General features: G+C 42.2%; 2 protein-coding genes across 3 annotated transcripts; both read right to left on the bottom strand.

Moving 5' to 3' along the window:
* Positions 1 to 22: 22 nt before the first annotated feature.
* On the bottom strand, positions 23 to 16,369 carry pak6 (p21 (RAC1) activated kinase 6). The gene is made up of 9 exons (XM_075448349.1): positions 15,877 to 16,369; positions 7,391 to 7,638; positions 5,366 to 6,031; positions 4,330 to 4,863; positions 3,331 to 3,464; positions 2,132 to 2,258; positions 1,922 to 2,047; positions 1,666 to 1,800; positions 23 to 1,476 (listed from the first exon to the last, which is right to left on the bottom strand). Exons 2-9 carry the CDS (start codon positions 7,592 to 7,594, stop codon positions 1,309 to 1,311), a joined length of 2,094 nt encoding a protein of 697 aa, XP_075304464.1. The 5' UTR covers positions 7,595 to 7,638; positions 15,877 to 16,369; the 3' UTR covers positions 23 to 1,308.
* A 3,844-nt stretch (positions 16,370 to 20,213) lies between these two features.
* Positions 20,214 to 24,936, bottom strand: bub1bb (BUB1 mitotic checkpoint serine/threonine kinase Bb). 2 transcript variants are annotated; one of them, XM_075447889.1, is made up of 9 exons: positions 24,857 to 24,936; positions 23,854 to 24,018; positions 23,689 to 23,748; positions 22,274 to 22,418; positions 21,984 to 22,180; positions 21,719 to 21,882; positions 21,438 to 21,631; positions 21,243 to 21,343; positions 20,214 to 20,990 (listed from the first exon to the last, which is right to left on the bottom strand). In XM_075447889.1, the coding sequence occupies exons 2-9, from the start codon at positions 23,994 to 23,996 to the stop codon at positions 20,702 to 20,704; spliced, it is 1,293 nt and encodes a 430-aa protein (XP_075304004.1). In that variant the 5' UTR covers positions 23,997 to 24,018; positions 24,857 to 24,936; the 3' UTR covers positions 20,214 to 20,701. The 2 variants fall into 2 exon arrangements, with proteins under 2 accessions (XP_075304004.1, XP_075304003.1); XM_075447888.1 differs by having other exon boundaries at positions 24,866 to 24,930.
* Positions 24,937 to 24,999: the final 63 nt, after the last annotated feature.

Here is a 24,999-nt window from a genome sequence, read left to right as displayed (position 1 = left end):
AAAATTAAATGATTTTAGGGTCAGAACGTACCATTTATTGATTTATACAAAATTAAACCGTGTAATTCTCTTTTTCATGAGTGATCCACACAGATATAGAAATACATTAAACACGTTCGCATGTATCCTTGTCAGAATACAAAGACTATGTGCAAAGTGTTTCTCAGCAGGTTTGTGTCCTGCAGCATCACATGCCAGGCCTGTGTGCTTTATCTAAGCAAACAAATGGAAATACAGTCACACACATCATCCTCTGGAGCAACGCACAGTTGTGGGATTTTTCTTTTTTCCTCTGTCACAATACAAAGAGGGTTGTATCACAGACAAACACTGTGATGCCACCTAACACACAACCGTGCCCTCACACATACATACACACACACCTATACACTCACATTTCAGTAAATAAACTTAACATTTGAACCTCTTTCATAAAATTTACTGCAGTGAATCAGCAGGTGTAAGGACCTAATACTCAGTATTTTTATTTACATTATTAATTCATCTGGTTATGTCCATACTTAATTATGAAACCTTCACATCATACAAACAACCCACAACACCTTTTGGAAATAAAGAATAGAGACAAAAAAGAGCAATATGGTACTGGTGATTTTTTTTCCAGTTGCCCAATAGTAGCAGCTGGGCTTTTGTCTACCCATTTATTATGCTAATAAAGGAGAATTGTCTTTCAAATCTCAGTTTGGTACATATTCAAGCATTCACATCAGGCCAGGTGTGCCTCCATTTGGCCATGCAAGGAGTGTGTGTTAACCGTGTCGATGTCCACTTTCCACAACAGCGTGTGAGTGTGCAAGGTTAACTTTATTCTGTCACAAGGAGCTACTTTGTTTTGAGCCTAATACCAGCTTTATAAGTAGTAATGCCCACAAACAACACTATAAAAGATTTTTAGAGTAGCACGTTTGGTTCATATAATTATGTGGTATATTGATTTTTACTGTCAGTTTGTTATGCACCATGTTGTGCTGTGCTGAATTGCATTGAATGTTACAGGAAGCCAATCATTATTCCGATCAAACTGAGTAGAGAGGTGAGGACTTGCATGCTGCCTTTAACTCACTCCTAAAGTGCTTCTCACATGCCCAAGACCATGCCGTGTCTGTCAACCAAACTTGCCACCATCACGTTGACGGCAAAATGCTGTCTGGGTCTGGGTCTGCTTCTCCGGAGCTGACAGCCCATCAGCTTGGGTGCTAGAGGAGCTGGAACCCGGTGCTTTTCCTCTTCCGAGGCCTGTGCAGGTCAGGCTTAAGTTGGGTGTTGGGGACCGTAAGCCCCATGGGGTCAGCAACGGGACATGCGTTTGCGGTACTGCTCCACCAGTGGGACCAGGCACTGAGGTGAGCCGCTCTGCAGCAGGAAGGGGTGCTCTAGCAAGTCAGTGGCACTGGCCCGCTCCAGGGGGTCCCGAGTCAGCATGCGGTCCAAGAAGTCTTTTAGAACCGGGGAGATCTGGATCACAGAGCGCATTCGTACATTTTAACTTCAATGAATATTTGCAGTTATTATTTGATAGATTTAAAAAATAGCATCTTATTTTATTAACACTGTAAAAACTGACAGATCAACAGTTATGCTGCTTAAAAACACTTATTCAAAGAAAGAACATATTCATGTCCGCATGTTTTCCTGTTCATATACCTGGCTGACATTTCTAACAGTCGGAGCTGGCTCATCTCTCAGCCTCTTCATTGCTGCTACAGGTGTTTCACTGAAGTATGGGGGCTCTCCGTCCACCATCTCTACCACCATGATACCCATTGACCACACATCAACCTGGTGCACACAGGAAGGAATTGTGTAATATATCATAAAGCACAAGTCGGCACTGTTGGCTTTTATGCAACCTGACAGACACCAGTGTTATTCTTTGTGAATGAGAGCTGTGCTTCCTCACCTCAGTGCCATATGGTGATTTAGAGATGACCTCAGGAGCCATCCAATAAGGTGTCCCCACAAGAGACTTCCTCTTAGGGATGTCCTTACTAATTTGGGCACAGAAGCCAAAGTCTGAAAGCTTGACCTGCAGGGAACATAAAAAAGTACTAATCTAATAACAAGGCAGGAAAAAGGAAGGAAAGAGGGGAAAAAAGGCAACATATCGTACCCTTCCATCTAATGTGAGTAGTATAGAATCACTCTTTATGTCTCTGTGAATGACTCCCTGTGAATGGAGATAGGCCAGGGCTTGCAAAACAGCTTCACACACTGTGGCAATCTGCTCTTCGCTCAGCCTGCAGGAAACACACACACAAGTTTACACACAAATGAACTGACTTTACATTTCCATTACCAGTCACAACAGCTCAGAAAGCCAAAATTCATGAATCACCACCCATTAAAGGCAATGATAAAGAGTGCAAGGTTCAGCGCAGCAACTCCCACACAGCAGAATGACGAACCGACATGCTAATTTCTCCACAGTGTTAATGGGACTTTGATATTTTACAAGTGCAGCGTAAACATATGAGAGACAAGAGAAAAAAAGACATTTTCACACAGCAAGAAAAGTCAGGTGCCCATTGCAAAGCAACTAACCCAACAATTACAATGCTGTATTCTTCCACGTGATTTTTAGCATGGATAGAATGTATATCTGAAACTATTTTACAAATAATAAATTAATTTAGGTAGTTCTTTTGATTTAGAGAGATTTAAATCAGTCTTGAAAATCTAATTTGACATCACAGGGTGGCAGAAACAACCCCCCCCCCCCCCCCCCCCCCCCCCCCCACAGAACTCCTCTTCTTTATCATTCTCTCAATATACTGATTACTCTAATCTCTATCATAAAGTGGGTGTGATACTTTTTTTGTGGCTCGTTTTATAAGTCATTTGGCTTGAGAGAAATATTTGCCTCTCTGGGAGTCCAGCAATCTAACCCAGAGGTCATCCTACAGACATCAAGCCAACCATATAACAACAAATACACTCCATCAAATGAAGCTCCCTGCTGCTGGTCAATATGTTTTCCTCAATTCTGATGAATGTTCTACAATATGAAACATCGAGGAATCAAATTTCCACTCAAAATTGACATACCACATTGTATGCAAACATGTGCAAATTCAATTATCCACTATCATTGAATCATTATTTGCCTCCAGAGATAAGCAGCAGACGTGGAGTGCAGAAGACTGAAGGACGGGTCGATGTGCTGCTCAGATAAACACTGATCACTCTTCAATCGATACCACACTACCCCCTTGTGGTTGATTTGGTTATTAAAAATGATTTAATATCTGGACAGAATGCACTTTTGTTTTAAAAGAGGGACTACGACATTCTTCATTCTTCTGTTCGTACCTGGTTTCTGACACAATGTTGGTTAGTGCTCCACCCTGCAAGTACTCCATGATTACCCACAGTTCCTCTTCCACCAGAGCAGACTTGAACATCTCCACCACATTCCTGTGCTGATAGTCCCTCATGATGACCACCTGCATGAAAAAACGCAAGTACTATTACCATAATATTTGAACATAACACAATATGCTGTCATTTTAGTTTTGTAGCTTCAAAACATGCTCTATGCAGCAATTTAGCTTTGTACTGGGATTGCTTTGAGGTACTTGTTTGAGATAAGTCATCAGAAGAGGGAAACTTTTAGCCTCTAGTCTAAGTACTTGTGCACTTCTTTTAAACTCCACAAGCAAACAAAATCAAGAGCAACATAATGAAATCATCAAGATGACTTTCTCAGGCTTGAAAATCTTGGAAGCTACCACAGGCACATGCTGACGAGTTGAAGGCTAAACAACAAATAGCAAGTACATACAGTACGGCGTAAAAGTCCCTAATTTCTTTATGTATTTCCAGGAGACAGAAATAGGAGCAAAAATGCAATATAAAATGCAGACATAATTAGAAACAGAGTTTCTGCAATTCTAACGCACTCGAAAGTCAACATTTGGTACCCTGAACCCACTTAGACAAGCTTTCTTATAATTTCTTTAAGCAGTTTTCAGGAATAGTTCTCTAGGTTTCTTGAAGGACATTCAAAAGCTCATATTCGGATGTTGGCTGCCTTTTGTTCTGGTTTCTGTCAAGATGATTCCAAACTGCTTCAATAATAGTAGATGTATCAACTGAAGGTCCAGATGCATTTCTCAGGGTCTGTGTCAGGCCTTTGCCGAATCTTTGTTAAGGTCAAAGATATTACAAGAAAGTTTGGCTTCTTGAAATTGAAACATAAAAAAAACTGAGAGGCGGCTCACCACTTTTGCAAAGAACTGTATGTTGCTGTAAATGGCATGCGTCTAAATTTGAACTACTTGCACTTTTCTATGTGCACAATTTTTGTACCTCATTAAAGAGCAACTCTCTCCTCTGCTGTCGCCGCAGGTCCATCATCTTCACCGCCACTTGCCTTCCAGTGTGCTTTTCTGTGGCAATACACACCACCCCTGTTGAGCCCTCCCCGATCTTCACAAAATTCTCCAGGTAGGTTCTTGGATCGCCCTTGTCAACCACCATCTGAAGGGCTGCCTTGAATTGTTCGTGTGTCACTTTAGGTGGGTCAGGAGGTGGCCTTGGTGAGGGATGCTGTGGTGGTCTAAAGGCAGGGGAACAGGTACCTGGAGGACTGGTGGCTAATGAGCCTGTAGGGGAAGGTCGAGGTTGGGAAGGGCTGTCCTGACGGGGGTAAGGAGGGTTGGGGCATCCGGAGTGTCTGAGAAAGGGGTCTGGAACACTGGGTCTCAGTCCCATATTAGGAGACAGGCCTAGAGTGTAGCTAGCTGAGGAGCGCACAGTCCGTTGAGGTCTCATGCCTCCCACAAGAGGACTGCTGGTGCCGGTGGGCAGAAAACCGGAGTGGTACCTCACTGTCGACTCTGCCTGCGTAATGACAGAAGAGAGAAAGCTGAAATGGGGGGTTGGCTCCCTGCCTGGGGTTCATAGCCCACTTTAAAAGTGGATGTAAATCAAGTCCTTCACTTTCACTCTGGATCCACTTCACTTGATATGACCCATGTTAAGAAGTTGCTATATGGCCTCAAGCCTCCAAAAAAGATCTTGGCAAACACACCATCTTTCAACATTTACAACCTCACAAGCCCATATTTCATTTCTTAACACTGGAATCAAATAAAATACTCAATTCAGAACTTTAATCATCTTTAGTTTCAAGCCAGTTAATACGGTGCTTCACAATCTAAGCATTAAAATGATCCCTGATGATATATTGAAGAAAAATAAATTAATTTAATGCATTCAAAGCTCATGGAAAACATGCTGAGCACCAAGAAAATGATATACAAAACATTAAAGAAATATTCATATAGTGTGTGTTCTATGAATAATTCATAACTGCATGTCATCACTTCAAAGATATGCTTACTTTTAGGTCATAGGAGGAGAATGGCCTCCCCGGGCTATTCTGTGGGTGCATGTACATTGGTGGATTGGGACGGAGCTCCGTAGTGAGTGCCCCTTGATCTCCATGGAACTGCTGCACAGTCATAGCAGGGCTGTAGAAACAAGCTACGGGTCTCTGGTTTGGTGGCATTCCCCTGGGCAGCTGGAAATCTCTTTTCCATATCACTCTCTCCTGAGGACTTCCCACCTCCCCACTCATATAAGCCCCGTAACTTGGCGCAGGGATGTTCTGGGACTGAGGAGGTTGTGAGGGTCCCTCAAGGGGGCTGAAACCCACTTCATAGGTGGATATTGCCTTTGGCAGAATCCCGTTGGGCTGCAGAGTGATGCTCTTCTTCATGCCGAGGTAAGGGGTGTTGGTCTCACTGTGGATGTTCCTAGCCTTGTCCCTCCACTGTTCCTGACCTGCATCCTCTTCATCATCATCATCATCCTGGGTCAGGCCCTCATACTGGTAGGTATCTCCCTCATTCACCTCCCCCAGTCTTCCCAGAGACTGGGCCCTCTTCCTCGCTGAGGGGCTGCTCTTCCGCAAAGAGTTGGAACTGGTCACAGACAGACGGCTCATGTCGTTGATCATGGCTGCGATGTAGTCTCCATGACCGATCATGCTCCCACGCACAATGGTCTGTAACGGGAGAGGCGTTTATCTTTATCACAGTCTGAATGCCATGATTACATTAGAGAGAGATTTTGGACTGGAAGGGATAATAAGAGTGGCATAATCATTGCTCAAAGGCAAGTTAAATTTAGACTAGGGAATGTGTAAAGGCCGTCATTGTCACTTTTCAAAGACAGTTACTTTAATTCAGTTCCCCAGTGGCTTATTCTGAAAAAGACCCTGACAAATATACCATGCAAAGACAGAGCCTCTATGCTGCTGCTATGTTTCTAGATATTAGATGTTAGCTTCTCTTGAGATCGTTGAAGTGGTATGAATAGATGTCAGTCATGCAATGGGCATAAACGTGCCCTGACATAAAATGATTAGACAAACATTGAATGCTTTGCAGTAAGAGTGAGAGCATGGTGTTTTTTTTGTCAGTCTCAGGGTAGAGTCATGTTCAGTTCACAGTCAGTCAATAGCCTCTCCTGTTTCTCTGGCTCAGAGCCATTACAGCTGCACAGGAGGTGCAGGTCAGATGACATCTCACCAACTGTAGCACCTCTCTACAGGAAAGGATGGCAGGTGATAATCTGGTGAGATTTTGCTCTACTAAAAATTATTTAAAAAGGAAAATAATTTTACTTTTTTGTCAAAATCAAAAAGTAACCCCACATTTGCTGGATTTATACATTTTGTTAATTTTGGTCCTTTTTTTCTCATTTGTTTGGGGCTTTCTGCATTACAAGGGTAATGTATATTGATGAGGCGGTTAAAACTATGACTCAGACCTAAATGCTGACACGGTGGTTCTCATGTTGCATGGCACTAATCGCCACCACATCATGGAGCTCTTTATTTTTCTGGAGAGCCATAAAAAGCATCGACAGTATGTTTCGTGAAGCGTTAAAATCCTGAGATTTGCAGGCTGCATCACTCACAAGCATTTCTTTTGCTGTACCTGCACTTTTTATTCTTTCTGTTTGACATCCTAGGGAAGCACCATGTACTGTTATTAATTGCCTGCATGCAGTAATAAATCTTCTGGTCCCTGTGAGTATTCGACATTGTACAGTCAGTTTACACAGCAGGGTCATTAGCCCAGCCCCGTGATAGATAAGAAAGCAAAAAGATGAGGAGGGGAGTAGTGATTTCACATTGTCATCAGAGGATTACAGCATTTTCTGAGAAAGCAGAATCCCTCTGCGGCACAAAAAAGTATATGTCTGCATTGATAAAAACTAGCAGCATAATCTAGCATAGACATAGCACAATGTCTCTCTTTTAGAACCACTAATGATAGCTTGATGAGGGCCCAAATGATATGCCAATCATTAGCAGTCAGGTCAGAGAAATATCAAATAAATGGAAGGTTTGGCATACCTTCTTTGGCCTCAACTCCACCTCTGTAATCCTGGAGGGGTCCACCATGGGTTTGGGCCTTCGCAGGTTTTCTATCAGGCTTTGCCATTGGGTTGGCAGGCCCACAAAGCAGCCCCGTTTGGCGTCAAATGAGGTGTGGACACGGTGCTCAAAGTTCTTTGGCGCTGATATCTCAGGCCTCTTCTTTTTCTTCTTGCGAAACATCCTCAAGTCCAGAGGGGTGACAGCCTGCCTGGCTCACAATGTCCCTGTAGAGAGAAGTATTCATCTTTAAAGAAAGTGTTCCTAGCAGTAGGTGAAGCACATGATTAAATAACTGTAATCTTGTCCGTTGAATATAAGCAAATCTCTTGTGCCACAGTGATTAAAGACATGCTGCCTGACACTAAACACTCCCTTTTTGTCTCCCCTCTGACCAGGTGTATTCAAATAAAATCTACCAACAGATGATGTTTCCAAGTGGGAGAAACTATTCAAATAGCTGATCTAAAATCTAGTCTATACTTGCCATTTGGATGTCCCACATCCTCGTGCCTTGCTGGTTGTCATGAGCTTGTTCCAATGAAAACCGCTCCAAGGAGAGCGGATGGATTCGTAAGCATATGTGTAATGAAGGATATCTGGTCAATTAAGGCTTATTCATTCTCTGTGCCCTTTTACAGATGAACATGCGGCCAGGCTGGCAAGCGCCCACAGGCTTTCAGTGCATTAGCAAAGCAAAAGCACACATTCATGCATGCACATTTATACAAACACAAATATGCTATGGCAGGCTATCCTTCATAACTCCTCTATAAGCCTTTCATATCCTATCCTAATTAGTAGATTGTGCACCCTTGATTGCAGGGAGGGCAACCACTTAATCTTTGGATGAATTTGCCGAGCCACTAACTCAGGTTTACTGTATGTTCAGCTTTACTTTCCATTCCAGTTGTGTGAAATGATTAAATAGATTACATCTCATTTCCTTGGCTGCACAAGTGTACAGGGAGTTAATCTCTCACACTTAAGTCTTATGATTGATACTGTTTTATGCAGCTCGCAGTGTGGAGGATGTCCCAGCAAACCATGCGTCTGGATGTCATAGCCAGTCTATGGTCTGTACTTTTATCACAGACTGAAAACATCTCAATAACTACTGGTTGGATTTCCATGAAATTATGTACAGACAGCTATGGTTCCCAGATGATGAATCCTACTTACTTTGAACGGTAACAACTTTGAACGGTCTCCTATACTTTGGGTTACGTCCAAATACATGCTAAATGAATAACAGTTTATTTTCAAATGTTTTCAATGTCAGAATTTAGCTAAGGTGATCCAAGTGCACAAATGTTCAAGTAATGAATCGCTTCAGCTTCTTCAGAATGAAATAGTTCTTCCGTTTATGGCAGAGGTTTCAAGCCACCACAGTTGTTGGTTGGCTGTTTTATTGTCAAACAACTGATGATCCCAACATTTTAATTAATATAACTTTATATGCCTGACTGAAAATCTGTCTGAAAAAAATCTCAAAAGCTCTCTCTAACACCTATAAGGTGGTTTGTTTTTTAACAAAATCAGATAGTCTCAGAGCTAAAAGTCCCACTAGCTTGCTTGCTTGTGTTCGGCATTTACCATCTTGGCTTTTTTGGAGCCAGAAGTAACCATATTCAGGCAAGAGGGTGGAGCAAAGGAATGGTGTTACAGAAATGAGTCTTCGTCCGCTTTGCTGTCCTGGGTTACTTTGCTAACATTTTTCTCTACCAAACCAACAAACACCTGATAACATTTCTATGGTAGGGTCATATCCCTATGTATGGTTTCTTTTAAGTATATTTTATTGATAGACCTTACAAACTTCCAAAATGATTCACTATGATATTATAAACACACCCCTTGTATTCAAGCAGGCTATGTATGGTGTTTTTTTGTTTTTTTTTTCCTGCAGAGATGTCAGAAAGAATTTTTTTAAATAAAAAGTCAAAATAGAATTTAACCCTAAGATACTTACTGACTAGCTTCACTTGGACAGCAACTAAGTGAACCCATTTCTATTTACAGTCTACATAGCCAACCACTGAACAGCATAGTTTTACCAGGCAAACGTTTACATGCTATTAGAATAGAAAGTATAGAATAGAAAAATACTTTATTCATTCCCCAATGGGGGAAATTCAAAGAAATGTTCATCATCATGGCTTAACATGTTAAGCTATGATGATGAACATTGTAGATTATATACCTGCTTAATGTGAACATGCTAGCGTCATCACTGTGATCATGTCAGTAGCTAAAGTAACCATAAAGCTAAACACACTTGCCAAAGTAGAACTCCTTGTTTAGTTTACCAGAACAAGATGCTGGCCTGAATTGCAGGGCTTACAAGGTGCCCTGTGTTTATCTGATACAATCTCCCATCATGCACTGTAAAATAGTGGGAGCTGAGGAAATGAGTTTTGCAGCCTTCTGTGACCCAGTGGGTGATCACTCTGGCAGGCTTTCCTCCCTCCACCTCCACCCCTGAGACCAGCATGTCTGTAATCGGCATGAACGGCGCCTGTTATGAGATGTTCTGGTGACTAACCCACGCCACTCACCCTGCCGCTTCACCGGAGGGTAGAACGAGGTCAGGCCCATTGGTCACATGAGCTAAGCCCTGACTCAAAACACAAAGGGGGGTAATGATGAGAGGGGTGAAGGTGGAGGGGTACTGCTTGGAGAGATGTGTCACCCTCCAAGGATAATTCAATCACAAGGCTAATATGCTAAGTGTTGCATAAACGTATCACTCTGTGCTCTCCCTATGTACATAATGTGGTGCTTGGGAGGACCCTAATTCTGTCTGACAGGGACATTATGGTGTGAGGAGAGAGGAATTGGGGCCAAAATTATAGTCAGACCTGGAACTATTGAGAGTCAGAGACCCATTTCCCTTTCCACAGACACAGAAAGGCTTTTTACCACCACTTGTGGCTCCTTTTTGAATAACAAGTGCTTAAGAAAACAAGCTGCAAACCAGAGATTGTTATCTCCCCCCGGTGCATAACAGGCTATCTGCTAAGATAACTGTTCAATGAGCACATACAGGCATTGCCTGAACAAATATTTACATATATTCCTTTACAAGGAGATCAATCAATATTTACTCATGAGTGAAATGCATGCTACAGTTCTCCACAGCTAGCAATAACAGAATGATACCAATGCAAATTGGGGAAGCCGATTTGATTGTAGTTTCGAGCTTCATGAGTTCAACAGAGAACAGTCGTATCAGAGTGTACATTACTCATTTTCAACCACTCTTCCACTCTGAAGACTCTGGAAATACAAACTAACTACTGTGATATGAGACAAGTAGAAACACACACATACTTTGTTGATTCATACCAGGGCAAAATGAATTCAAAAGTTGATGCACTTATTGATTTACCAGCTTTAATCACATGCAGCTGGCCCTATGACTGTCTTGACAACAAAATCTTATTGATTTCTATGTTGGTCTGATAATCCATATGCACAAAGCTGAATTTGTACCGAGCATAATTTCGCTTTCCAGTCACATCCCTCAAAACTGCTGGGACTTGACCCTATGCCTCAGTGGCTTGTCTTGAATCTATCAAAGTGCTGAGGCAAAACTCAGCCGGGGGCTGTCAGGGACATGAAGAGCCAGGGAGGATGAGGTCATTCTGAATTCTGCTTCATTAGAATTTCTACAATTTTGTGCAGGAAAAAAACAAATAAACCCAAAAGCTTGATGTGAAAGCTCCAAAATCATGTTGCTGAGAAGTCAAATTTAACACATAGGAAGTAAGAAAAAACATTGTGAAGCATGAGAATAGAGTTTAAAAAAACCCATCCAAATAGACCTTATTTCTCCCCAGAGCCATCTCTTAATCCCACCCCAATCCAGGCTTAAATGAGTATCCGATAACAGCCTTACCCCTGATTGGATGGAGCTTCTTCACCTGGCAGAGCGGCTTGGCCTCTCATGCCATGCAGATATTCAACCTGGCAATCCATATGTTTCCTGCAGACAACATGACAGAAGAAGCGAGAACGTACTCGCTTTCCTCTCATGTTCAAATCACCCAGAGCAGGAGTTGTGGCTGAGTGGGAGGGGATTGAGAGATAAGAGAGATATTGGATTTGCTCCATGTTAGTGCTCCAGAGCACTGCCGAATGATTTTTTTCTTTCCCATTTGCCCTAAATTCTGCTTCTTTCTTTTTGTTGGAGTACATGCAGAAATGTAGCAAACATGCAGGTGACTCTGCTTGTGGGATTAGTATTTTGTTCAGCCCTTCAGTGATCTAATTTTAGCACACATCATCTCCCCCTCCTCTCTTGCACCAGACACGTGTTTATTTTGTGCAGGATTCATGTCAAATAGTGAGGTGAGGGTGGGAGACAGTGGAGATGAGGTAATCCTCTTTTTGTGTTTGTAAATGCATGCATAAGTATAATCCAGCCATAGTGACTCACTGGGGGCTGCATCTATAGTATTTTATAACAGCACAGATAGCATCAAGTTTTTAAATGCTGTTTTTCAACCCATGAAGTGTATGGCTTATCGTCCACCAGCTTCATTATGATGACCATTTTGTCCTTTGATTGGAATTTGACTACTCTGGAAGTGGGGCAGCAGGGAGGTCTAGGAGGGTCATCTCTTGCATGTGATTTGTTAAAAACACACAGGCGCACAAACATGCACCATCTGAGGGCATGAAAAAGGCACAGTGCACTGGTTGTGACTGCACAGGACAACTGCGGTGTTTATGATTTAAGATGATGTGTACTTTCTCACTGAAGGGCATTGAATATGTCAATGGATGGCAGATGACATGTAATGTAATAAACTGCATTCAGTGATGTTGAACAGTATGATGCTGCCATGCAGATTTCATCCTAGTGTTTATATCATGCAAAACAAAGGGCGAGAAAAAAACCGAATCCTCGACTTCTGTACAGTCAACCACTGCACAAATGTTAACAAGGTTTGGTGTTTTCAGCCAACTAGTGGCATGGCTCTGGGGATGGCAGTGCCAAGCTGTGGGGCCATTGGTTTGTTCCAAAGTAAAATATGGCAAAAGACTGCGTATCTATAGCTCTTTTTTTGCCTTATCGAAGCCGGAAATCGACATTCTGGTCAGTGCAAAACTTCCTAAGCAAGAAGAACTATGGAATGGTTTTCCAATTATTCTTGGTCTCCAGAGGATGAATAAATCTGACTCGGTGATCTTCTGACTCTTCACACAACCAGCAAGTTAAAGTCGTTATCTTGCCATCGGGCGAGAGGCAGGGTACACCCTTGACTGTTCGCCAGTCCATTGCAGGGCCAACAAAGAGACAAAGAAGACAAATAACCATGCACGCTCACACTTCTATCTAAACATGTGTACCTAATTCACAGAAAACAAGGGGTACACGAGGGGGACTAGAATTTATTAGCAGCAATGTGCCAATGGACACTGGCTTCCAGAGTGAGTGTAAATTAGCAAAAAAGAGCATTCTGCATTTACATTTCAGTTTATGCAGAATGACCCACATACACATAGAGGGTTCACTGATAGTGACATATCGTGGGGACTTTCAAATGTCATATAACTCGCAGCGATGCATCATGTGTGAACTTTCAGTTAAATATCCGTATGAAGTCATGCAAGTCTGAAATGTTAGGAGTCATAGAGTACTCCCATTCTGAGAGAGTAAACAATCAGAAAGCTTGACTGTGTTTTTTCTCTCAAGTTCTGACTGAGTAAAAGGAGGCCTGAGGATAGGAATTGCATGGTATCTGCTCAACAACATGGGCTGTCAGTTCTTCAAGGGCAAACACATGCGCATGAGGGCACACCAGTCTTGTGTTAATATTGACAGGAGGAGTAAGACTGAAGATGGATAAGGGGAGTTTGGGACACTCAGCTATAGTGACATAAGAAGAGAAGATGAGGAAAGCAAGAGGACATAATACAAATTCTGAATGGATGAATGCATGGTATGTACAAAATAGTGAGTGAAAATTCAAATTCACATGTGCTTTGTTTTGTTTAGTGGGACAATGATGTTGATCGCAGCCATCTCAGCTCTGAGGATGTAACCTCTTTTCCTCTTTAGCTTCTCGGCAGTAAACAGGCCACAGTAGAGGGGATTTCAGGACAGGACAGTTGCATCAACAGAGCGCATTCATCATTCTGTCACCTGACATAATGGCACTGATTCTCCTAGATGAGAAAATGGACAAGAAACTAGTTTGTTCTTCTCCGCGGCAGAGGAGTCTGGACATAAATGCACTGTAAAAGCTTCTGCTTCCATTTAACACTTCTATCCAAACACCTTTTATATAATTGTAAAATCAACACTTCTAGTGTCCTGGGGCTTTTATGGGATGTTATTTGGATGCTGAAACATCGTTAAAAATATATGCTGTTACGTCACATGGTGTGCCTGTCCATGTAGTGTAAGAATATGTATTTAACAGTAAGAGCAAAAGTCAGGAGAGTAAGGAAATGCAGCACTGACCAACACTCTGTTTAATTAAAGATCCTCTTGGCTCTCACAAGTGCTTTGAACAATTTGACGCTGTGCTGATAGAGACGTATGATCAGGCTGGACCAATAGCAGGAGCCCAACTCTTCTCTCATGGGTCTAATTTATTGATGTACTGGGACTTGGTGCAAGCTTTACTGTACGCGCATGTGCTTATAAAGGCTTTGATTTATGTTTTTTTTTTCTTTCAGGCCTGTCTCTCCTGGGAACAAAGCAAAGAGTATTTTTTTAACCCCAGATTCCTTCATGTTATCAATCTGCACTAATTCTGCTGCCCTTATCTGTCATCCAGCATGGGTGCTGTTTCAGCCCAGAGAGGGGACTCATGTCACGCTGTTCTAATCTGAACGTAGAGCCTTTTTTAAAATCTTTAGTGTCTGACGTGTTATTGCCGATGGCAACGCTAAGCTGGTAATGCACAATGCCCCCTCCATGACATGAACGCGACACAAACATTCACGAAAACAATCGTAAACGCAGCAGACATCTTCATGTGTGTGTGAAGAGGATCCTTATCACGTCCCATCCTGCCCGTGTCCCGCTACATGTGCATCAGCTTGCACTGCCTGTCAGCTTGTGTTTCACTGTGAGCGTGTAAGAACATGAAAGCAAAATGGGAAGGGTGACACATCCTCCAAAAATATCAGAGGATGCTGGAGTGTACACATCACCCTCAGTGAAGCAGATGCCCAGCTGTGTGTGTGTGTGAGCATGCACCAAATAGACCTTCTCTGTCACCTCTTCTACCCTTTCCCTCCTCTTCCTTCTTGAATATCAATGAGTCACCTGATACATAAACACAGTTTTTACTTCAAGTTACATCATCAAGAGTGATTTACAAAATCCACTGACTGTAGCTCTTTTTGATCCCTCGTGAATGTATACATAATTTTGACTCCGCACAAAGAAGCCCTCAAGTCCCTAATATTTTTGGGATGGCGCATGCACAGATACAAGAGGAAGTCGTGGACTTTTATGTGGCACAAACAGAATCAAGAATGGCTTTTGTTTGTGATGGTGTCAGTAAGAATCAGAGCATTGTTGATGCTAAAGCTCTGGACTGAAACTGAAATCTATACACTTTAAAACACCTTACCCTTAGATTGATTTTCTCTTCACAGTACCATCTAATAAAGAGACTAATTGAGAGACTTTACAAACCTACTTTCTACACTATTGAGCAGAGCTCATGTTTCTTAACGGCTCTAATTTGGACTCAGACAACACATTTCAGACATTGCCTCCCATGTAGTTCCTCTAAATGCACCTAACATATGTCACATATCAGTCTTCTCTCTTGTGCCAGCTTTCCATCAGCTTCCAAACCATTGAAGAGACAATATGCAGCAGCAGCTTGTAGCCTCAAGCACTGGTATGACCAGAAAAGCTAACCTGTGAACTCAGCCTACTCAAAAACACACTGTAGAACACACAGCCCTAAAAAAAACAGGAAACATCTGTCCACGGAGGCCCTGGCAATCAGAAATTGTAATTGCTAAGCGCAATACTTCACAAAAAAAAAGGCAACATTTAAAGGAGTCTGACATCGTTTTTCCTGAAATATAGGTTGAGTGAGGAAGCAAAGGGAGAAAGAGGTTGATGGGATTTTGAGGAGGAGGGGTAAGCAGAAGGGGAAAGCTCCTCATTTGATATGCGGTCCATCACTGAACACATCCAACAACCCACTCAGTCGTCCCCTTTTCTCTCTTGCCCCCCTCCATCTGCACCTGGCAGCGCTGCATTCTGCTCACAGCCTCTCCACCTCCTCCTTCTTCCTCCACCACGGCTGATGCCTCCCGATGGCATTCACTATAGCTCGCTCTTCATCAATGACATTAAGCTCCTTATCCATTTTCACCCCCTCAACCTTCAGCCCCGTCTCCTCGTGGAGAAACGGGAAACCTTGCTGTGGAGGAACAATTCATTGTTAGAGGAGAAAGAGAGATCAGTCATTTATCCTTACCTTGCTGTCCAGTGAAGAGGAGAGCCTCTCTCCTCCAGGAAGGATTGGAAGGAACAGTGTGCACATACACACTAAGATACACTGTTATACGCTGCTCACACACATTCACACTCGCACACAGATGCACACCGCTCTGTCTCATACACATGACGAAGAGGAGGAGGGCTGGCTCTCAAGCAAGCGCGCACTGCAGGCTGCCGCTTGCCTGGGAAAGCCTGATGCGTTCCTCCCTCCAGGCAGAAGCACACGCTGCCATCTCAAAGGCTCTTTGTTGGGGCTGATTCATCCCCGGCTCCGCGGCTGAGTGCTGCGCGGTGTGCCGGTGTCTGCTCCGAGGGACACCGTACAAAGGAGGGACAAAGCCATGAAAAGGGAAGGCAGCATCCAGGAGGAGAGGGTATCACGGCCACATATAGCTTCTTCCATCCACCCCCTTCTCTTCCTCTTCTTCTCAAGCTCGCTGTCTTCTGTTTAGACACACACTCGCATACACACACCCTCCCACCTCCCTTTCCATCTCTCTTTATCACTTCCCTCCTTCTCTGCCTCCTCCCACTCCCTCATTGGACTGGAAAAGAACTGATAGCTGCGTGTGTTTGTCTGGATTTGTGTGTGCGTGCATGTGCGTGCGTGCGTGTGTGTGTGCTTTTTGAAGCCGGTTTCCAATGACTGTAAGGAGAGCTCCTTTACAACTCACCACCTGGGATACCTTTCATCCACCTCCACCTTCCCCCGCCCTCCATCCCTCCTCCTCTGTGTCCTTAACACGTAACGTGGGTGACATGAAAATACAAGAGTGCTGCTGTTCGGTCAAATGCGTTATCCGTGATATGACTGGGTCAGGGTTGGCAGATGGCAGGGGGGGCTCTTCTATCTGGATGCATTTAAAGGGGCTGTTGGGCCTAGTTCTGCAGAGGATGCAATCCCCATCACATCCTCACAATCTCTTCTGAGTCCGTGACCCCAAATTGTTGCAGAATCAAGGCACAAGAAACAGAACTTTACAGCATGCGATGCTGCATCATTACTCAAGTAAAACATTCCCTTCTCTTTTCTTCCATAATCATTTTCCTGAATTATTTATACGGCAGCGAGAACAAGACTCAAAGCAGGAAAATGTATTAGGGTCAAGTATTGCAGAAATTTCCTGCAAGAGTGAGTCAGATTTGGGGCATGTAGAACATGGCATTCTAATGTGAAAGAGGCTTCGGAAAGAGCTGGACCAGAATAATGATGTTAATCCTTACACATCAAATAAAGTCAAGTGAAAAGAGCTACAGTGAACCAATCTGCATAAGAATGAAAGATTTGTCTGATGGCTCCTCCTTCTCATTCTTACAAGTCAGCATTATTGTCACAGATATTTATCAGTGTGGCTATATTTTACGACTTTGCTCTGCATATTTGATGATGGCTAAAACCGCCCCATAACAGGTTTATTCGTGAGTGAAAATATGATAGGATCACAAAAATAGTTGTAATTGCCCAAGCTATCTGAGCTGAGTGGTTTATGTACTCACATTGTTCTCTACTCAACCAGAATGAAAGACAGCAGGACAGGTCAAAACATCAGTTAATAAAACACTTGCATGCTTTTATGATAGAAATTACTGAGCCACACATGGTATTTAAGTCTATTTAGTCTGTTGAGTCTAACACCGCTTCTTATATCGGAGGGTATGAACTAATATTTTATTTAAGGAAGTGAAAAAAAAAGTGAATTCGGTTACGAGTCTTTCTTTGTTTTAGGTGTGTTGGACACGTCTGTTATCTAATGTAGTCAAAATTATGTAATGTGCGTGACACAACAGAGAAACTTTGCCACTAAAATTGCTCTCAGCCACTAGAGTTTATTTATTTGCCAGCTTCACTCAGGAATGTCCTGGAAAACACTGACTCTGTGTGGTTAAACAGTAGGAAAAAGGCTTGTAATGTAAAACAGGTTTTACAATGACAATACTAGTCTTAAACCACAGTGTCATTAAAATGAAAACCCAAAAGCTGCATAAGTGATTCCCGCCTTAATTGTTTGCATTTCAATTCATTCTATTGTTTAGGATGGATATGTAAAGATTACACTGGCTTGTGGGTTATCAGGGCTCAACCTAAAGCTGCAGCAAATGTAATTTTCTTGTCACAATCCTCTGAAATTTCTAGGCGGGGCCTTCGGATGACCTATAAATCCTTTTTAATTCTGCCAGACTGAGACAACTATAGTAGGAATTTACAATGGATTTGTGCCATTCACCTGCTGGTTGATGTTGATGTTGACTCTAGAAGTGTTTCTTTTCTCAGGTGAGAGATACATCCATTCATTCTTGTTTACTTATTTCTGAATAGCATAAAGGAGCCACATCTGGCATTTTGCCTGACATTTTTGCGTCGTTTAAAGTAAATCTTGAATCTATTTCTACTCTGAGAATTAAAATAGGTGGAAGTTAGTTGAATAATAAAACAAAATAGAATACATGAGACAAATGCACATGACATTGTAAATCCCAATTATGACATATAATGTCAAAACTCAGACTTAGAGACAGGCATAACTGCGAGATACAAAGTCGAACTACAGTCATAATAATGAGATAGAAGCTCATAATTCTCCCTTATAAAAGTAATAGAACTATTCACCAAAATCAGAAAAAGAGTAGAGTTGTTTCCAAACACAAATGTCACATAATGTCCACAGAAGCAGGCTTGGACATTTTCTGCCATGGACTGTTCACACATCCAACGAGTGTGTGAAATTATGCAACAGTGTATCGCATTCCAGTCAACATATTTCAGGACATGCAGCTTTGATTATGCGCAGGGGTAGTGCAGTGCAGATCCAGTGCAAGTTCTCTACTATGAGAAGCTGAACGAGTAAACATTTTCTCACTGACTACCTGAAGATGATTCAATATTTGCATTTAGCTTGTTTTCTGACACTGAAGGGTAGGCAAAGCTAATTTCCTGAATACAACCCCAAATCAGGAAAAATTAGGCCCAGAATGAATAAAACATCATCCAAACAATGCTTTAAGAGGCTTACTGTTAAATGTCTTTACACTACAATACTGACATTACAGTCACAAATTCTACTTAAGAGAAAAAAAAGGAAAAAAAAGCCTTATTATAACCTCATCCAGATGCTGTCACCTTCTCTGGGCTCAAGAGACATCACACAGGGAAATATGTATTGTGCTCAAATCAGTCAGTGTTCCAGATCTCTTTGGGACAAAAGAGATTTAATGACTTAGTGGTGCACTTTTATTGAACAGGCTCTCCAATATTCCTGGCAGTTTAAGTGCAGTTAATCTCAGAGTGGACAAAAAGTTCAACTTGAGGCCTCTAAGTGAAGCAAAGGTTCAAACTGGTAAGTTTTGGTTAACTGGTGCATGCAATCGCAAACCGTATAAAAAGGCTGAGAACATTGACAGTAAACATGGCCCATGTGCCGCCTGAGTGTTCTGGTTCATCACTGCAACAGTGCCGAACTGAAGCTCTTCTCCGAGGTTCTGTCTGAAGCACATTAAGGATATAGCTTGTTATGACAGTGAGTTATGGGTTTTACTTACGACGAGCCTTCAAGAAGTCACGACGACTAGGGTTGCAAAAACGATGCATTGGGGTGCGCTAATGCATAAGTGATGTGTCATGTAGAGTTTCAGCTCTGGGCCAAAAGTTTAAGAATACAGTATGAGGACTCACCCCTCTAGAGGATCTTGACGTGAAGTCTGTGCCTCCACTGATCCATGTGCATGTAAAAGCAGCACCAGTCTGTGCCACAGTACATCACAATAGTCGTCTCTTGGGGAAAACCAAGACCTGCACCTCTCACTACTGCAAAGGATGGATTTCACTTGCTAATGAGCCAACCATCTTTCTTCCAGCCATTCATCAAAGTCTGCCTGGCAAGCCCTCTGTGTGTATGTGTGTGAAGTGGATCCCATCATCACACTAGATTAGGTACACTCCCACCACTTTATAAAGTGAGCTTCTGGGTAACCTCTTCAGGACAATGATTAACATTGTCCGGCTGAATGCAAAATCTGCTCATAAGCCTTACACCTGTTGTGCTGTACAAAGGTTGCTGCACCTCATTACAATTTTAAAGAGTCATTTTACCATTCAAAAGCATTTTGTTGATTTTAATTCATGCCCACCAGTGTTTTTCAAATTGCAGCAACAGATTACCATCAGCACTAAATTGCTCTTGCTCCCAATTAGTAATCCAAATAAACAGCATCAGCTGGAGTGTAAACCATGCTGTCCCTTGCATGCCCCCTACTGACAGCGCATTACCACAATTCCCATCAGCCTCTCTAAAATGAGCGCACACATCCCACAATTCATCAGTCAGATGTTTTAACAAGTTTATTAGACATCTGTGTTGGAAATACTTCAAGAGAAAAAGAACTTTAAAAAGGCAAGACACATAAAATGAAAAGTTCTTAAGAACTATGCCAAAGGGAAGAAGAAGAAAAAAACTAAAATTAGGAAAGAATTGAGTCGTAGATCTGTCGCTGAGACTTGAACAGCAGGAAATCTGTGTTCAGCCCAATGCTTGTGTGAGTCCACACCACGCTCGCTTTGGCAGTCTGGTATTCAACTGAATCACAGACTGTGGAGGTGTCCACTGTATTTGTAATGAGCCCAAAACATCTAAAAAGAAAAAGTGCGCCTTCAATTCAAAGGCTTTAGTGAAAGTTTTTTGGACTTTTAAGTAAATGGAACACTACAGAAACAACGTTTACAGTTAGATAAAGAGCGACACATCAACAGTCATGACATGATACATGAAGATATAAATGAGTCAAAACAGCGGTAAAAGTCCTTATCATCAGTTTGCAGCACTAGTAGAAGCTCGATTCTTCTCCTCTTGGGCGTCCTCCAACTTATGTGCCATCTTTTTGAAGTAGCGCTCAGCACGCAGTTCCTCAAAGCAGAATTCTGTGGCGCCGCTGAGCAGCAGCTCTTTACAGTACATGCTTTGCTCCTGTAGTTTTCCTGCCTCTGCCTCTTTCTGTTGCTGATGATGGTCCTGCAGTCTTTTCAGAGGAGTTTCCTCTTTGCTCGGCTTACGCGCTGACAGAACTGTGTTCACTGCCGGGTTGATCTTACATGGTGTCCTAAAGCAGGGGCAGAGTTACGCGCTCACATTTAACTTAGTTGCATATGAGAGAGAAAAGCAGCAGAACAACTGGAAGGCTGTAAAATAAGTGATTTCCATAACTTTAAGTAATTTCAGTATGAATCAACAGTTGCAGGAATGAGCAGCTTCTGATTTAGCAGCATTTCACCTTTCTTATAATCCTTTCTTTTGTTCCGATTTGTCCGCTGTGTAGTCACAAAATGATAAAAGGATTATTTTAGTCACTCACATTGTTGGAGGCTCGTCTGACTCCTCAACAAATGGTTGGAAGGTGGGTTTTGGAGGTGGTGGAGCCATTACAGTATGTCCAAATTTTGTTTTCTGGGGTATCTGTGGAAAATAAAAAGAAAGAAAAATAAAGTCTCCACACTTGACCACAATATGCACATTTCAATCACTAAACAAGGACCATGCTCTTCGATACCTTTACGTCACACCATTTTTCAGGCCTCTGTTCATTCTCCTTTGCCTGCGATGTTGGCGGAGCCAACCAAGGTTCCAACCTAGGCTCTGACAGACTGGCGCTTTGAGTTTGGTTCTCATCGAAGATCACCAGGCGAGTGTTTGAAACACTGCTGAGCACAGAGGTGCCATGTGACTGCAGGCCTCCAGAAATACCTGTCCACAAAATCCCCAAATAATGAGAATATGTAAAGATGTTGGAGCACTAGTAATATCAGCGTTTCAGAACAGGTTTCTGCTTACTTCTGATTGCTGACCCAGTTCTGTTGATGGGAGCGGTGGCTTTTTTCTTGCCTCTGCGTTTGAGGTCAGCAAGAGACATTCTCTCAGGCTGTTTGGGCTCATCGTCACTACTGTCGTCCTCCACTTTCATCATCACCTGCCGTGACACACGTGCCAGCAGAGCCCTGTGAATATCATTACAAAACACAGCGGTTGTGATGCAACAGCTCAGAGAGAGGATATAGTTTGTTAAACAAGCAGAGCTGTATACTAAATGGATCCATACTTATGAAACTGGAGGAGCTTATCATGTGGCTCAGCACACTTCTTGAATGCCTCTTGATAAACCAGATCTGCTTTGCGATAGTTGCCGTGATTCTCATACTCCTCAGACCAAGAGATGTAGAGGGACGCCTGCGCCACTCCTATTCCCTGCGCTTGCATGTACCTGTAAATATCCAAGGGTTCGGGGCAGATCTCTGCCTAATGTCACAAACATAAGGAAAAAGTTACCACTGCTGCACCTGTTTTGTCAGAGTAACAATTACAATTCAAAGGTTAAAGTTGTGCACATACAAATTTGATCCAAAGGTCAACGTAGCGAGAGTCATGATGATACTTTTTTTCCTCAGTGAATCTGGTCACTCCCCGCTCCAACAGTTTTGCAAGGTTGCTTTCTTTTCCTCCCTGAGGGAAAGTTTGCTCTGTCCACTTAATATACCTGTAAAATCAGAACCGTGTTAAGATTAGGTATAAATTTAAGAGCAATGCTTCCAAATGCACTACTGTCATGTAAAAACAAACAAAAAAAACACCCTGTAAATTCTAAGGCTTTATATACCAGGACCATTTGGTCCTTACCAGATCTTTAAATGAGGTCAATACAACCTCAGATGAACAACGACACGTTTTACACCTTGTCATTATTTGTTTGACAAAAACTGAGACAAACTGTAGAAATTGTGTTTGGAAAAACTAAGTACACCCTTACTGCACTTGAGTAACTGATCATCAGCAGGCGTGAGCACCTCTATAAAAGCAATTGTTTAGTCAGTTTCCTGGTCTGGAGCCCTCAGGTGCGTGTCAACACAATGCCACGGAGGAAAGGCAGTAAGAACCTTAGAGAAGTAATTGTTGCTACCCATCAATCTGGGAAGGGATTGAAGGCTATTTCAAAAACAACTTGGAGCCTATCATACAACAGCGTGAAAGATTATTCAGATGTGGGAAATTGTCAAGACAGCCGTCAATCTTCCTGGGAGTGGATGTCTCTGCAAGTTCACCCCAAGGTCAGACGTGCAAAAAAAAACAAAAAAAACAAACAAACAAAACCAAACCCAAGAGCTACATCTCAAACTCTACAGCACCCTGCAGTCATCAAGTTCACTGTGAACTCCTCTGTATACCGACGTATTGCAGAGTCAAATATGAGGCCATCTGTCTTAGAGTTAAAGCTTGGCTGAAACTGGATAAGAGGACAATGATCCTAAACACAACAACAAATTTATAACAGAATCGCTGAGAAAGAAAGAAAGAATTAAGCTGAATTAAATGTTCCAGTCAAAGTCCAGATCTCAACCTGATTGTAATGCTGTGGTGGGACATTTACAGATTTGTGTGTGGACGAATCCCCGCAAATCCCAGTGAACTGAAGCAACAATGTCAATAAAAGTGGGCCAAAATCCTTGCACAGGTAGGTGAGAGAGACTGATGGCATCATACAGACAATGTTTACTTAAAGTTATTGCTTCTAAAGATGGTTCTACGACCTGTTGAGTCATGGGCTGTACTTAGCTTTTCACACAGCATTTTGGCTTAGTTTTTAATCAAATAAATAATGACACAGTGAAATATGTCATCTGAGGTTATTTCTTTATCAAATCTTAAAACCTGGTACATGTAAGATAAGACTTTATTATGTCCTGATACAGCAAACTTTACAATGAGAAAGAGAATGTACCTTTTTAAAAAAACAACTGTATTTCACTCACCGATCCCAAACATCAAGTGGATCATCTCCATCATACATACGCAGCTCAGACTCAAAAGCCCTGGACAAACAAAAAGTCACAAAAACGAGTTTCATAATAAGAACTGCACACCATAAAAGGGTTTGATTGATTTTTTCAATGCAAAGTTGAAAAGACTATGCATACTGTTTCTGTTGGTTGATCGCAGAGGTGGGTCCATCTTGTTGCTGACTGAGCGCCTGATGTAAAGCTGAAATGTCTCTGCCCCGCCTCAATGGCTGGATGTTTTCTTTGCTCAGCTCCCATTCCACATCTCCTCCTTCTGCCATTGTGGAGAGAAAATCGCGATTCCTACAAACAGACACGTCATACAAGTTACTTGCAGATTTTTGGAGTACCCATAACAACCAAGATGAGACTAGTGCCACCTTCCATTTCGCAATGATACCCGTTTTTCCATGTGCAACAAATACGCTCATGTGTCTTAACACCAATATGCCTACAGGGGACATAGACTGTAACTTGGCATAATAACACTGACATAACCATATATAAAAACACAGTCAATGGAGGTCGAAAGAAAAATAAGTATACCAATTTGTATAGAGGGAACATTCATCTAATTTCCATGACAACAACACATAAACCAGTTAAGTAATATATCCTGGAAAACGTCAAAGTCTCTCCAGTTCCAGATTCTCCAACAAAGCAAAAGTGTGGCACTTTTCTGCACTCTGGGAAGATCTACAGACATATATTGCTTTAAAAACTTCTCTTTTGCATTTTTCAGCATGGAAACTCACATTGTAGAAATGAAGCTCAGACATGGACCGTGAAATTATGGTCGTATCTGAACATGATTAAAGATTTCACATGTTTATCTGGAACATTGGGTCTCCTATTAACTTGCAATGGTTATTTCATACAACAACACATGCAACAAAGAGACCAGTTAAGTTTACAGTAGCTTTCATATTACATCTGACTGAAAAACTACACAAGTTTCCAGGATGCTAGCTAGTTAGCCTACTGACATAATTGAAGAAGAGGACGACTTGAGGAGCTAGCGCAGTTGCTAGCTCATACCAGCTTTAGCTCAACTGACTTTGAACCGAGTTCAAAATATTAAAGAATTTTGCCCAAAAAACAAAGAGCATTATCTATAATTTACACACTAGTGGTTACCTACACCACTTACAAGCCTCCTTTGTCGCTTTCCTGGATTATTTGCAGCCAACGTTGAAGCTGAAACGGTCCTGTGTTTTGAACGGGGCCCGCGAGACACTTTGGAGAAAGCTGATTGGAGGAACCACAAACAGGAAAACCCAACCT

The sequence above is a fragment of the Odontesthes bonariensis genome, chromosome 17 (assembly GCF_027942865.1).
Source record: "Odontesthes bonariensis isolate fOdoBon6 chromosome 17, fOdoBon6.hap1, whole genome shotgun sequence".
NCBI classification, from domain to species: domain Eukaryota; kingdom Metazoa; phylum Chordata; class Actinopteri; order Atheriniformes; family Atherinopsidae; genus Odontesthes; species Odontesthes bonariensis.
Note: the sequence above shows the minus strand (reverse complement) of the source record. Positions and strands in the feature narration are given on the sequence as shown.

What these genes read in the sequence shown, in the direction of transcription:
- pak6 (XM_075448349.1), bottom strand. Translation starts at nt 7,594, where the DNA reads ATGTTTCGCAAGAAGAAAAAGAAGAGGCCTGAGATATCAGCGCCAAAG. An exon ending in TGGAGTTGAGGCCAAAGAAG is followed by an intron (nt 6,032 to 7,390) that starts GTATGCCAAACC and finishes CTCCCGTTACAG; the next exon opens with ACCATTGTGCGTGGGAGCAT. An exon ending in TCTCCTCCTATGACCTAAAA is followed by an intron (nt 4,864 to 5,365) that starts GTAAGCATATCT and finishes GTCATTACGCAG; the next exon opens with GCAGAGTCGACAGTGAGGTA.
- bub1bb (XM_075447889.1), bottom strand. Translation starts at nt 23,996, where the DNA reads ATGGCAGAAGGAGGAGATGTGGAATGGGAGCTGAGCAAAGAAAACATC. An exon ending in AACTGGGTCAGCAATCAGAA is followed by an intron (nt 21,632 to 21,718) that starts GTAAGCAGAAAC and finishes TTTTGTGGACAG; the next exon opens with GTATTTCTGGAGGCCTGCAG. An exon ending in AAAAATGGTGTGACGTAAAG is followed by an intron (nt 21,344 to 21,437) that starts GTATCGAAGAGC and finishes TATTTTCCACAG; the next exon opens with ATACCCCAGAAAACAAAATT.